The 13,788-nt window shown below is 44.2% G+C and overlaps 1 protein-coding gene across 1 annotated transcript in view; it reads right to left on the bottom strand.

Moving 5' to 3' along the window:
• The window catches only part of KCND3 (potassium voltage-gated channel subfamily D member 3), a 1,064,259-nt gene that overhangs the window by 74,139 nt on the left and 976,332 nt on the right, over positions 1-13,788 (bottom strand). Inside the window, exon 4 of the mRNA XM_078641269.1 lies at positions 7,467-7,559. Within this exon, the coding sequence (XP_078497395.1) occupies positions 7,467-7,559 (93 nt within the window). The remainder of the gene's footprint in view (positions 1-7,466; positions 7,560-13,788) is intronic.

Below are 13,788 nucleotides of genomic sequence, written 5' to 3' on the forward strand. Positions count from 1 at the left end.
GGTACTGTGCACACCACAGTCACTATCCTACATGTTATATTGAATGCTCACTGGTCCATGGCGTCTACTTTGAATCATGATTGTCCTCAGGGCACTCACATTTCATGAGTGGCTTCTAATCATGCAGTAGTTAATTCCTGGTAACCAGTTAGCAAAACATTATTGTTGCTGCAACATGCGACTCCATTTGATATATTCTGAATTTCTCTTTGGTAAGCAATGAAGCTTTGTTCACACACCAGTTCTTTCATTTAAAGTATCATCCCCGGCACAGCAGTAGCTGTATGTCCAGGATGACACAGCCTTGACTGTGTTTGAGGTGCCATGAGCTCAGGTTTATTCGAAGCCTCTCTCCATCAGCTCCATCAACATTGTGATCACCCTACTAGGACTGTGACTTCCAGCTGTGACTTCCATATTCTGATCGCTCTGATCATCTGGTGTGAAACTCAACTCCTTCTCAAAACTGGCTTTGTAGACTGCAGAAAAAGCTACCAGGTCATTCAACAAGAAGGGATTCTCTGCATCCATTGAGACATTTTAATGTTCAAAGATAACTTACTCAACTGTAAGAGTCATGGTTATGTCTTAAGTAAAGTTGCTTATATTTCTTCTACTCTTTAGGATTTTGATGCTGGTAACGTCACCTCATTTTTGTCATGCTCTGGTGAAGTTTTACGCGCAAACAGAACAGATGATGGACGGAATGCTGAACAAATCAAACAGTCACCTCCAGTCACAGATCTGGGTTAAATCCTTCAATTGTGTTTCTTTTGCTGGTGACGTTTTACCTCAATGCGACCTATCGCAAAATAAATTCAACCACAGTGATTTAACTGCTAATGCAATATATATGCATAAACTGTCAAATATATGCAGGAATTTGGTAATGCTTATATTTACATTTGTGTTTTGCCCTCAATAAGCACTATTTTAATTTTCAGTGTAGTATTTGCAGAAAAAAGTGTAGTTAGCTGGTGGTGCTCAAAAGAGATCAGATTGTCAATTTACTGTTTCTCGTCAATTTATAATTGATTTCTTTCAATTTGGGAATTGAAGAAAGAAAAGTTATGGCTGGTATGAAGGGATGGATAGGAGAGATGGTGAGGAGTGGGATATGTGGTAAGCTCAGAAGACAGTGGTGAAAGAATGCACATTTTGTATCCACATTTGCAAACACTTCTAGTCAACCTGCTGGCTACTGCTCTGCTGGTTATGTAGCTTTAAACATTCTGAAACCTATTTTACAGAGATCAATGTAGAAAGAAACTGGGAAAAGGAGACTGGTGCTCTTACAGATACACACCTACATGCAAGTGTAGATTTGTGACTTTCAGGAATTCACAAACATTTCCAGGAATAGGCCAGGAAAGCTGCACCAGGCAGTGTTCCATGTGTATTCCTGGGAAGGAGTTACACAATCACTTGGCTAAAGACAATCTCCAACAAACAATCATATTCTGGATGTTCACATACTTCCAAGGCTAACCTTGCTTTGGAACTACCACCTCCTACCCTGGAGTGGGATTTATGGGTGAGAAGAATTTCGCAGTCATGGCATATCTGTAAAAAGGCTTATACCACCAAAAATTACTTAGTGAATTTGTGGCAATCATATGTGAGATAAATTGGGTTGAAAACATGTATTTAAAACCATATTTATCTTTGTGAATATGCCCAATTGAAATTAATTAGTTATTGCTGCTTTACTCACAATAATTTGTGACTTTCAGTTTTTGTAACAATATATATTGTGTCCAGTGACCAAAGCAAGAAACCACTGTAATTGCCCTTTGACTGTGCACAGTAGTATTGGCACATGAATTGCCCGTTGGGCAAGGTCTTTGGCCTAGCTGGGTGGACTGTGGGCATAAGGCGTAAACCCTTACCAAAGCTAGAGGGATTTGCACACAACCCTTAAAGCCCACAGTGCAAGACGTCCCGCTGTGTACAGGGGCTCTCGACACAGAGCATTGCCTGCAACAAAATCCAAGGGGACAGTCTGTGAACACGCCACATTTACATCAAGCTTGTGGCATAAGGCCTTCAGGCATGTACCGTGGGCTTTGGCCCTTAGATGTGGCTTCTGGCGACCTTGTCACAGTGACCCGAAAACCTATTGTGTGGTGTTTGTTTAAATAATAACCTTATCTCTTTATTTAAGAAAAAAAAGTTTTTTGAGGTTAGAGAACTTCATATTGTTTTTTCATGCCTTGTGTGCCCATTTAAAATGTATTTGCAAATATGGGTATGTTGTCCTTCTGAGATGTCCGTTCATCCACCATATGGTTGATGTGTTCCTCTTGTCTCCAACCATTAATTCATCACCAAAGATGTTGTATCATTGATTGGGTTTCCAGAGCGGGCTTTTAACTGCTCATGTCTTGATCATTTGTGGATAGGAAAATCAGCTACACTTAAAATTGCTTTCAACTAGCATTTCTCAAACCATTGCTCGAAATATACAAAATACTAACCATTCAAAGATCACACACACATGTTTGTACCCCACATTTCCCAAGAGCTATTGGCTCGATTGACGACAAACCAGAAAAAGAGCCTATTCAGAGTGAAATCCAAGCGCATGGGGCATATTTACAAGGGCTTTATCTCCGCTTTTTTGGCATTTAAAGCCAAAAAAGTGGAGATAAAACTATCGCCCTATTAACAAGAGGGTGCTAACATTCATTAGCGCATGTTAGCATCCTTTTTTTTCCCAAGCCTCCCTTTACATCTCTAATGAGATGCAAAGTGAGCGTCACTGGGCAGTACAACCTTGTAAATATTGCTCATGTGCACATCGTGATATTTATAAGGCTACCAACGTTTTTTAGTTTTGGCCAAAAACCGCTGTTTTCGCCAAAAACTAACGTCTGTTAAAATGCAGACTTAGGCATACCTAATATGGGGGTGGATTGTGCTGATACGACCCTGTGGGTCATATCAGCAAGGTTATCGCCGTTTTGCAGGGAACATTGCTGGAAAACCAGTGATGCTCCCTGCACAACGGCGATTTCCCCGCAATCACTGGTAATTATGTCACCCTGGGGAAATGCGTTGTAAATAACGCACTCACAGGGCGATATAATACAGCAATAGACGGCGATAAATAGAAAGGTGCTTAGCGTGCTTTGTGTTTATTTATCGGCATCCTTGTAAAAATGCCCCACAATGCCATGTTTGGTGTAACTCTGTTCATACCTTTTTGCTATAATGTAGAATAAACATTAATTTGGGAAATGCTAGTCATAGATACCCCAAATATGTTTATCCCCACCTTAATCAATCGGCAGAAAATGTACCTTGGGACAATTGAGCTAACACTTGTCGAAAGAAGGCCAAATTGCTTGCATATTCGGAAAATGGTGCCAAAGGTATTAGCAAATTAATCAAGCCAAGCCTTATGGATAGTGCCCCACAGCCATCAGTGCGGAGTATTTAATAATGAGCTAGAATGATGGGAAGAAGAACTTTCAGGAGGATGATTAGGAATGAGGATGGAGGGATGAGAGAGAGTGAGACAGGAGGATGGCGGCGAGAGAAGATAACCTCAGCACTCCGATATTAAGACTTACAACGAAAAAAAAGGAACAGCAATAAAGGAATGGGAGTGCCTATTTATAAAAGAATGGGACCACATGTCAGATTTTGTGTGTGGCCGAGGGTCTGCAAAAACGTGGGCCAGAAAATTGTGTACTACTTAACTTCTCTTCCAACTGGGGGGTGTCCTGATTGTGCATGTTGAGGAACATGTTACTTTAAAGTACAATATTTTCATTTCGACAGAAGTCAACCATAGGGGGCAACCTTGGGGGGAGAGCTGAGTTGTTCCCTGGATGCAGCCTGACAAGGCCAGGGAGAAAGGGGTGAACTGGCATGCCTGGGAGGAGTCTGTCTTCACTGTTTACCATACTCGAACAGTGTTCCAATCGCACATGAAGGGATAGAATGGAACTTCTCATAACTGACTGCAGGAAACCAGAAAATGTGTGGGAGAATTGCAGCGCCATGTCACCTTGACTTGAAAACTGATGTCTAAGAAGGAACATAAACCAGCTAGGGAGTGAATTGGGAATAACATACTGCCATTTCCGATTGGTCAGAATGGACTGGGCTCCTGGGCTGATGCTGAGTGACAGACAGAGAGCGCCTCAGGGGTATTAATAAACTGTGTGTCCTGTTCAGGTGATTCAAACTGATTCTCCGCAGCCATACGTAATTAGGGCCATAAAATGCCACCTGGGGGCTCTGGATATAATCCGCATCATTCAACCTGATTTCTCCTAGTTTTATAATGTCACCAAAGTCCCCTGATGGCATTTTACTACCTTATTAGTCGCGTCCGGAGGTTGCTTAGTTGAATGTTTTATACCGCGGAAAATGAATGGTGAAAACTAAAGTGATTATGTGCAGCGGCTGGGCTTTAGGACGGCGGCGCTCTGAACAAAGCGCCCCCTCTTTTTTACTTATAAAAGGTGATTTTTGAGTAGTTAGTGCTCCTCTGACACACTTCTTGCTTAGAGGTAGGATTTGTCTACAAAAGATAATGTTACCGTGTAAAACTTTACTTTGTATGACAGTTGCAATTGATGGTAGGATACCTCTTTTTAAAAACGACGCCCTTTCTTAGTTCACAGTTGTAGAAAACCTCAAAAGAGTCCCGCCGTGTGCTGTTGTGGTAACTTTATCCCGCCTCAATGAACAACATATAACTGAGTTGAAGGGGGTCTACATTAGAAAATTTAAAAAAAAACGGCTGCATCTCATCTGTGAGGCTTGTGGGAACATGGGACTGAATGTAAGCCCTGGCCCTGACCCCTACCCCTCTTACAGTGACTGACCTTTTCATTGGTCTGGCCCTCACATCAGCCTTTGCTGATGTCTGAACGGTGCCATTACCTCCTTGTAAGTCTTCCTCGCCACATGCTAAACAAGGTGAGCTTCAGCTCCATGCCAGAACCTTCCAAAGCAAAAAGTCAGCCTCCCATGGTCCCCATCCCTTCCCAACATGGTCGACACTTATCACCCTTGACCTCTGTAAGAGGAGAGTTGGCCCATCCCACAGCCTGTTTTGTTATTTCTGTGCTGACTTTCCAAGTGTGCTGTGACGTAAGTTTGGTAGCCTGCTCTAGCAGGGTCATGGATCCCTGGTTGGAGGCCCTGCCCTAGCGGGCCTGAGTGTGTGGCGGTCTTCCCTTTCCTTCCCCTGTTTCCCCTTCGAGGCAGTTTTTGGTTAGGATCTGCTATAGCGAGCCAAGGGTCAATTGGGGGCATGCAGCATATGCAATCGGGCTACAATGTGAACAGCTCTTCCTGTCGTCTGCGGCCTACTGTGCGCTGATTACATCGCGTTATGCCCAGTGCTGATCTCGCTGTGTAATTTCCCGGCTTATGGCCACCCGTTTGTTTTTGGGTGATCCTCCTGCTGAGGGTTTTCATGAGGCTATTCTCGGGGCTGGTTCCTCCAACTCGTAATTGTTGTATTTTGTCATGGGGCCTATGTGGTTTGATCCATTTGCTTTACTGCTCTGGATTTAATCCTCTTTCTGTTGCATCTACTCATTGTTGTTAGTTTCTTTGCTTACTATGAAGCCTCTTGGCTTGGGTATATGCTAACTTTGTTTAGCATGTGGCGAGCAAGACTTGCGAGGAGGTAATGCCCCGGGTACTTACCGGTAATCTTCATTATTCCGAGTATTTTCTTACTCACCACACGAGTTCCCATCCCTCCCTCCTTGGTGTGCTATCGGCTTCATTTGTTCTCGGGGCTTGGTAGTTCTTCCGGCTGTAGGGTGGGCCGACTCTCTTCTTATAGAGGTCAGGGGTGATACGGGTCGGCCATGTTGGGAAGAGATGGGAGGCATGGGAGGCTGACATTTTGCTTTGGAGGGTTCTGGTGTGGACCTGAAGCTCTTTGTTTAGTATGTGGCGAGGAAGACAATACTCGGAGTAATGAAGATTACCAGTCAGTAACAGGGGCATTTCTTAAGCTGGACCGATTTACTCTTCCGACTCCAGCCCTAGCCAATGTGGACGATAGGGCCAAACAAGATGAAGGCAAAGGCAAGGTGAGGGACCTGGCTGACCTTTTGGTCTGGTCAAAGTTGTAGTTAGTCACTGTAAGGGTGATGAGCTAATGGGAGCATATTGTTTCATTGGCTAATACTAACAACCAAAGGCAAAACCCTGCTTATTGGGCATGTGTGAGAGGCCTAATTGAGTGACATCATTCAGTCAAAGATGCTCCGCTAATTACATGTTCTTCCCTGACTTCCCCCTCTTTCACCCTATTTACACTTATCCTTAAATATGGATGTGTGGTCGGTTTTCAATGTGTTTTCATCAGTTGTGTGATCTGACATCACTCACCCTTTGACTTGCGATGACATCCACCATCCCCATGATGTCATTATTGATTCTTTGTTTTATTTGTAGATGTACTGAACACCTGAGGCCACAGTGGACTTAAGAAGAGCGTCTTATCGAATTATTCACAGTGACTAAACTGAGAAACAGCTACAGCTCAGTGGCTAATGCTGTTAAATTGAATCATTCCATTCACAGCTGTGAAAAACGTCCACCTTGGGTACCTTAAAAGAACTGAGCCTGTTTTTTACACCAATGCTGGTCGCAGAGGTATGAAGTCGGTGCCTCAGGAAGGTGCCCCTTGGTGCACACATCTGTTTGATACATGTATGTTGATCTCTATATGGGCACAACCCCACGCATGTTTCCATTGGCTGAAATAACATGGAGTACGGGAGAGATGCGTTGCCCTCCTCGGCTTAGATAATGAAAAGGTTTTCATTCTTCGCACTCAGATGAACCACCCCGTCAAAAGGCGGAATCCGTCTACGTCATGTATATATGTATTTAGCTTTGAACCACAAAGGTAGCCTGTCTTCCAGAGGGATCAGGAAATGTGCGTCCTCTGCCTGTTTTTGTTTTCTTTATTCGAATAATAATGTGATTTGTTCGCTTTTTGTGAAGAGGTGCACTCGGGGTGTGAGAAGCATTGTTTAGCTCTTGGCGTGCCTGGAATAGAGGTTGATGTTTTAAGTCTGAATGGTCTCGCCCTCTGCCTTCGCTCCTTTCCCTAAACTGGGCTGAGAGTTTGAGTGTTTCAGTGGCTGACAGGGTTTGATTGGGTTCTAGTTTTGCCCATTTTTCTGAGGCTTTACATGCAGTTCTCAAATTCGCGTTTAGCCAAAGGGTATTGGTAAACGTCGAGGTCAGGCTGCGGAGAGGGGTTACAGCTTGGAGCGCTGCCTGCACTGCAGGGCTTCACACTGTACTAGGCGCTAAGACACGCTGCTGTGCTGCAGAGTCATGCAGCCATTGTTTCTCGACATGCTGTAGGCTGCGAAGGAGCTGTGCTCAGACCTAGCCCCGGTGCTACCGGGCTAGCCTCTCTGCAGCGTCCGTGCCGCTGTCGGCCGGGGCAGGCACGGTGCTGGGCTACTTACAGTTGTTTTTTCCAGGCAGTTCAGCAGGTGGTGGTGTTGACTCTCTATTAACGAGGACGACTTGTTGATCTGCTTCTCTTCTTCCGTAGAACCCTGAAAAGACACACAAAGAAGAGCAGGCATGAAGTCAGTTTAATCACCAGAAGGCATCCAGTTCGCGCTTACTTGGTGGTTCTAGAGACGCTCTGAACAGGGGCTTAGGGTGGTTTAGTGCCATCAATGCTTGAACGGATATTGGCCTTTTATTGCATCACTAAAAAAACGTAAAAGACAAAATGGGAGAATTTACGAAAGGCTGGTATGAGCTGTATGGCGGTACTTGTCACAAGTCAGGCAGCCCAGGTGGTATCTGACTACCCCTACCCCAGCCTTACCTGTCTGTCATAGTCAAATGCCTATGCCGCACTCTACCACACTTCCTTAATGCCAGTCGGCGTCTGGTTGAGGAGGGGCAATTTTAATCTGGAGTTGTTTATGCTGGTTAGGAAGATGCATTTTCAGGCCCAGATGGAAAGGGGTGGGGGGCATTTGGTTTGTGTGTAGGTCAAGGAAGAGCACCAAAGTAACACCCTAACATACCTCTATCCATAAAAAAGAATAAAATACATTGCTAGGAAGCAACACAACAAACGTAATTCACACTGCATGTAAAAGTGATATTAACAAACAAATACATTACTGTTGGAAAGTGGTTTACTAGTAGGTGCAGGTCCACCACTAGTAATAACACCACAATCACAAAAAAATCCAGTCAAGTTCTCAAAAAAGTAATCCTTGCTCAACCCTTGGTAGCTTGGCTGTGAGCATGCAGGCTTAATTTAGGACACAGGTTGGTAAAGCATTTAAAAACACCAATACATTAAATAAGTAAAAAACAACACACAATAAAAATCCAACACCAATTCATAAACATAGGAAATATTTTTATGATAAAAATGACATAAAAATGTCAAAAATCCAATGCAGGGAACCAGAGATCTTACATTTTTAAAGAATAAATACCTTCTAGTGCCTAAAAGACAAAAGCCCGGTCGTGCTTGGCCGGGGACAAAGTAAAAGTTTCAGACCCACTAAGATGGAGAACGGGTATGATACAGTGAGCGGTAGGGCTTGGTCAAGGTTTTAGCTTCTGACTTAGTCACTTTGTTGGGGCTTTTTCTGTCAACGTAGTCCTCGCCAGGCCAGCATGCAAGTCAATGACGGCAGGTTGTTTCAGCGCAAGGCCTCAGTGAAATCAAGGAGGTCGTGGCACTCTAGAGCTTTCAGCTGGATGAACTTGAATTTTAGGTCGGGTCGCAGATCGACGTTGGCAGGTTGGTCAACTTACTGAGCTTTTTCACCAAAATTCTCCAAATGATTCCAAACTTCGGGATCTTCATCCAGAAGGTCCTTTTGGGCTCTTGAATGATCCATAACACCAATCAAAGGTTTCAGAATCTCTGAGTTGATTCTGGGAAGTTGGGACCGCCAGACCCACAATGCACCTGGCAATCCTTAAAAGTCCACTGAACACCATCCAGCTGGGTTCTTGTTAGAAATTGGGTTTCTGGTTGGCTAAGGAATGCACCCAAGCCAGGCAGAAGCCACCATTCTAGTCAGGGTAAGCTGGATACTCAAATGAGATAACCTGTGCTCACCCTCTGGTAGCTTGGTGAAGAGCAGACAGGCTTATCTAAAGAGGCAATGTGTAAAGTATTTGTGCAACACACACCCACAGTAGCACAATGAACACACCACAATGAGACTCCACACAGGTGTATGAAAATAGCTTTTGCATTTTCAGTAAATCAAGGTCAAAATGATAAAAATCTCATAAGTTCTTTTAAAGTTATACTGGTTCAAAGTATCCCATTAAATGCAAGATTTCTAATCAGTCAGGTCACTTTCTGTGCTTGCAGCACTTACGGTCAAGTGGTGACTGATGTGCACTATTTCTTCACTGTGGCAGGAAAAAGATTGCTCAATGCTTCACTCAGGATATGGTTTTGAACGGGTTCCTCGGGACAGGGGGAGTCCAACAAAGCTGGACTGCCCATGAGGGCACTGGTTGGTGCCTGGGATCTCAGGGTCCCGACTCCCCTCTACAGTACCTTTCCAGACAGAGTCATGGAAGACAGGCAGGCCGTGAAGAACTGTCATTGTTTGGTTAAGGCAGCAGTAGTGGTTGCTCTCTCAATTCACAACGGCGGCAGCCAAAGTAGGAAGCACCGACTGCATAGAGGGTCACCGATCCTTGCTCTTCCTGCCACGCCCATGCTCATAAGGGTAAAGTATCACATTGAAACTGCACTGGAAGGTGCTGCTGCCATGGCGGGGTTAGAACTGACATGCACAGCTGCTGGAAGTTGCAGAACAAGTCAGACTGACTGGAGCGGTTATTCAGGGCAAGATAACAGTGGCCTCTTCTTCAGCCAAGCAGGTTGCTAGCCAATGAATACAGTAAGCGAACAACGCAACACACTCTGCTTCTCCTCACAACTCAGCCACCAGATTCACAGTGGCACTGAAGTCTTTGATGACCCTCCGACTTTGATAAACAGGGGGCAAGCCAACAAGCCCTAGGAGAACACTGGAAGTTAGTCACAAGGCAGCTGTAGCGGGCAGCAGGCCAGCACAGCATGTCAGGCTGCAAAAGTGACAGTCCCTCCTGCAGCTCAACAAGCAACAGGCCAAGCCACCACAGCAGATAAGTTAGCAAAGTGGCAGTCCCTCCTGGCAGCACAGCAATCTTTCTGTGAATGTGCAGGTATGGAGCCAGTGGTTACATGTCAATGGGCTCGGAGACCCAGTACTTATAGCCAAATGTGCCTTTGATGTAGGGGGTGACTTGAAAAGAACTCTCTGAAGTGCACAGGTCTCTTTTCAGCCCTGTCGTATCTGCCAGCCTAGCTATTATGGGCAAAGCAGGCAGCCCTTTGTGTAGCGATAGGATACTACATATTCAAGTGAAGTATTACATCCTTGCCTCCTTCCTGCCCAGGATGACCCATCAGTATTCAGATGATTGCAGATGCAGTTGAGTGACCTGTCTTGTGGCTGTCTAGAGGGAATGTGTTGGATCAGGCTGTCAGGTACACAGAGCAGTGTGCAGAGAGAAAGGTCCACTTTCTAAAAGTGGCATTTCTAAAATTGTAAAGTTAAATCGAACCTCACCGGTAGGTAGGATTTCTGAATACCATTCCAAACATATGAAACATCAAAATGCTACTCCTCTCTGATCAGGAATGACCACTTAGAAAGGTATAAGGGAACTCCCAATGCTAACCCATGAGAGGGGTCGGCCTCACAGTAGTGAAACACAAAATAGGCTGTTTGACACTACCAGAACATGCAAACCGCAACAGTAAATATCCTACCTTTTACTTACATAGCACCCTGCCCTTAGGGTTACTAGGGCCTACCTTAGGGGTGACTGAATGTAGTCAAAAGGGAGTTTAAGGCTCAGCAAGTAGTTTTGAATGCCAAGTTGAAGTGGCAGTAAACTGCAGACCCAGGCACTGCAGTGGCAGGCCAGAGACAGGTTTAAAAGGCTAATTCTGTGGGTGGCACAATCAGTGCTGCAGGCCAGTAGTAGCATTTACTTTACGGTTGAATGAGTGAACAACAAAGGGAAATACTCTGCATGCTTTTACCATGCATTTTTTACCCCACATTTCTTTAGCACGCACATGATTTTACAACATATGCCCCCCCACACCATGAACTTACCTTAAATGCGTGGTAAAGGCATACGTTGTAAAAGCTTATGTGTTCTAAAAACATGCGTGGTACAAAAAGCAAAACGTGGTAAAAACCTTGTTGTAAAGGCTGTTTCCCTTAATTTACAGGCCATGGGCATATGGTATACCACCTTACAAGGGATTTACAAGTAAATTAAATCTGTCAAACAGGTATACACTAATTACACACCTGTTTAGGGAGGAAGCACATGCACTTTAATACTGATTAGCAGTGGTAAAGTTCTCAGAGTCCTAAGGCCAATAAAAAGATACAGCAAAAGTTGGAGGTAAAAAGCTGATTGTTTGGGAGAAGACCACCCTAAGGATACCAGGTCTAAAACTTCTTCTTGGTACAGACCATGCAGGTGGAGCGCTTTTAACCTATTGCTTTCAGGGAGTCTACTCCTCAAATGTTTAGAGTCAGGCAAAGTCCTTCTTTTGCTGAAGCCCTGAGTGTGCAGCAAGTTCAGTCTTTCAGAGTGCAGTCCTCTTAGTGCATGCCATGAGCTCAGCAGGGCAATCCTTCTTCTTATTTTGTCCAGGCAGGTATTTGAGTTGCTGAGCAGCTCTCCCATGCTTATCCAGGCTTTTAGGATGGCATGCGCAGGAGCACCCCTAACCAATGGGGTGCAGAGTACCACACTCAATGATGACCACTTCACCTGAAGTGTAGCAAATTCTTGTCTCAGAAAGCACTGTTCCATAAAATCCAAAAGGAGAACATTTCTCCTAGAGCATAAGGTCTGGCTAACCCAACTTACAGGTATGACTTTCCCTAATGCTCCCCTTCTAGCGCCTCTGCTAATTCAATTAGCTGGTCTCCCATCTGCTTGGAATGCAGGGAGTGGGAGTGGACTTGGTTCCTGTCCTCACTGTCTTTCTCCCTTTGAAGACCAGTTTGACTATCCAGCCCCCTCCCTGCCTTCTGCTCTGTAGCAGCAGCAAATCTCCCCCCATCAGATGTCCCCTTTGTCTCAGCCCAGGCCACTTCACACCTTATCAAGAGTGCTTGGCTCAGCCGGTCAAAGGCTGGACAATCATAGGAGGCTGCAACAGGGCGGAATTCAGGCACATCTTAAAAGCAAGTTCTATGACTTATTTTCTGTAATAATTATATTAAATCCAACCTTGGCAAGTTGCTGGATTTATTGCAATTGTAATGTTCATACTTTTGATATTGCTTTAGCTCACTCCTGTCAATAGTTACAGTTTATTAATGTTAAATGAAGTCTTAGCACGTGAGCATATGGAGCTAATGCACTACAATGGGGAAAAACGAAATTGGTAGTTTTTCCCTCACCAGTGTTTATAAACCATCTTTTATAATGCCCCTGTGTATCACAACATGTCGCCTACCCATGGGGTACCTAAGTTAGATATTAGGGGTGACATAGATGTGAAAATAAAGTTGTTTAAGACTTTGGAAGTACCTTTAATTCCAAAGTCAAATTTGGACATAGTTTTATTTTAAAAGATGCCTGGTAGGCAGTACTGGCTTTTGAGATGACTGCAGGCACCACTGCAGTGCACATGTGAGTGCTCTAAATCTACTGGGCCTCTAAACCTACATGTCCTACCATATGCTAGAGACTTACAGGTAGGTTGTCAGTACCAATGGTAATTATACCTAATTCCCATGTACTTTTAATCAGAGCACAGCTCCTGGGTCTGGTTAGCAGAGTCCATGGCACAATCAGAGTCAGGAAACCAGCACCTAGTAGTCAAAATAGGGGCAAAAAGTGGGGGGACACTGAAAAACGTTCTGGTTTCTCCCAATAACATTATTTTTAGTTACAGGTTGACCTTGCCAGCGTTGACTATGTGACAGAAGCGAATGTGTTGAAGTTAATTTTAAAATTGAAGGAGCCCAGCGTTCTTTAAATTGGTATTCTGTGTACTATAATAAGCAACTCTCAAGTTAATGTTGATATTCTCAGCCACTGTATTGTTCATAATAAACTGTTTATCCAACACAAGGAGTACAACATATGCCATAGATCAGACAAGTGTCTGTGGGTATATCAGCCAAGCAATCAAGGAATTTTGATTCAAACTAAGACAATGTGCAGATTTCTCCGCTATTTTCCATTTATTCTCAACCATTGGCCGTTGAGCCCTACAGAATTTCAAGCTTGAGTATGAAAATGTCCTTCTTTGAGGCCTCATTGACTCTGAAATCACATGGCTTCAATGTATGTAACATGTTGCCGTCCTGCTTTTTTTAACTTATGCACCCACCTGATGCAGGATCTGCTTTGGCCTAAAGTAACAGCAGGAGTGAGCTTAAGGTCTTGACCTTGACACACAAATATCTATGTTGGTGCCTCAACTTATTTGTTCCCTAAGAACTCACTGCACTATCCAATTACTCATTCCACTGCGGTGACCTCTTTCTTTTGATTGATCTAAAATCCAAATTCAAGTCACAAGGAGGTTTAAGGTTCTCTGTCTTCATATGCAAACTCCAGATCTATCCCCCACTTAATTAAATTCTTGACTGCTTTTTGGAAAAAATTCAAAGGTTGGCTCGTTGGCAACAGCGGCTCCTCCGCTAAGGTAGAGGAGCATCACCCCACTGCTGTGCAGCAGTGAAATAAAGGAAA

The sequence above is a fragment of the Lissotriton helveticus genome, chromosome 5_1 (genome assembly GCF_964261635.1).
Source record: "Lissotriton helveticus chromosome 5_1, aLisHel1.1, whole genome shotgun sequence".
In the NCBI taxonomy this organism is placed as follows: Eukaryota; Metazoa; Chordata; class Amphibia; order Caudata; family Salamandridae; genus Lissotriton; species Lissotriton helveticus.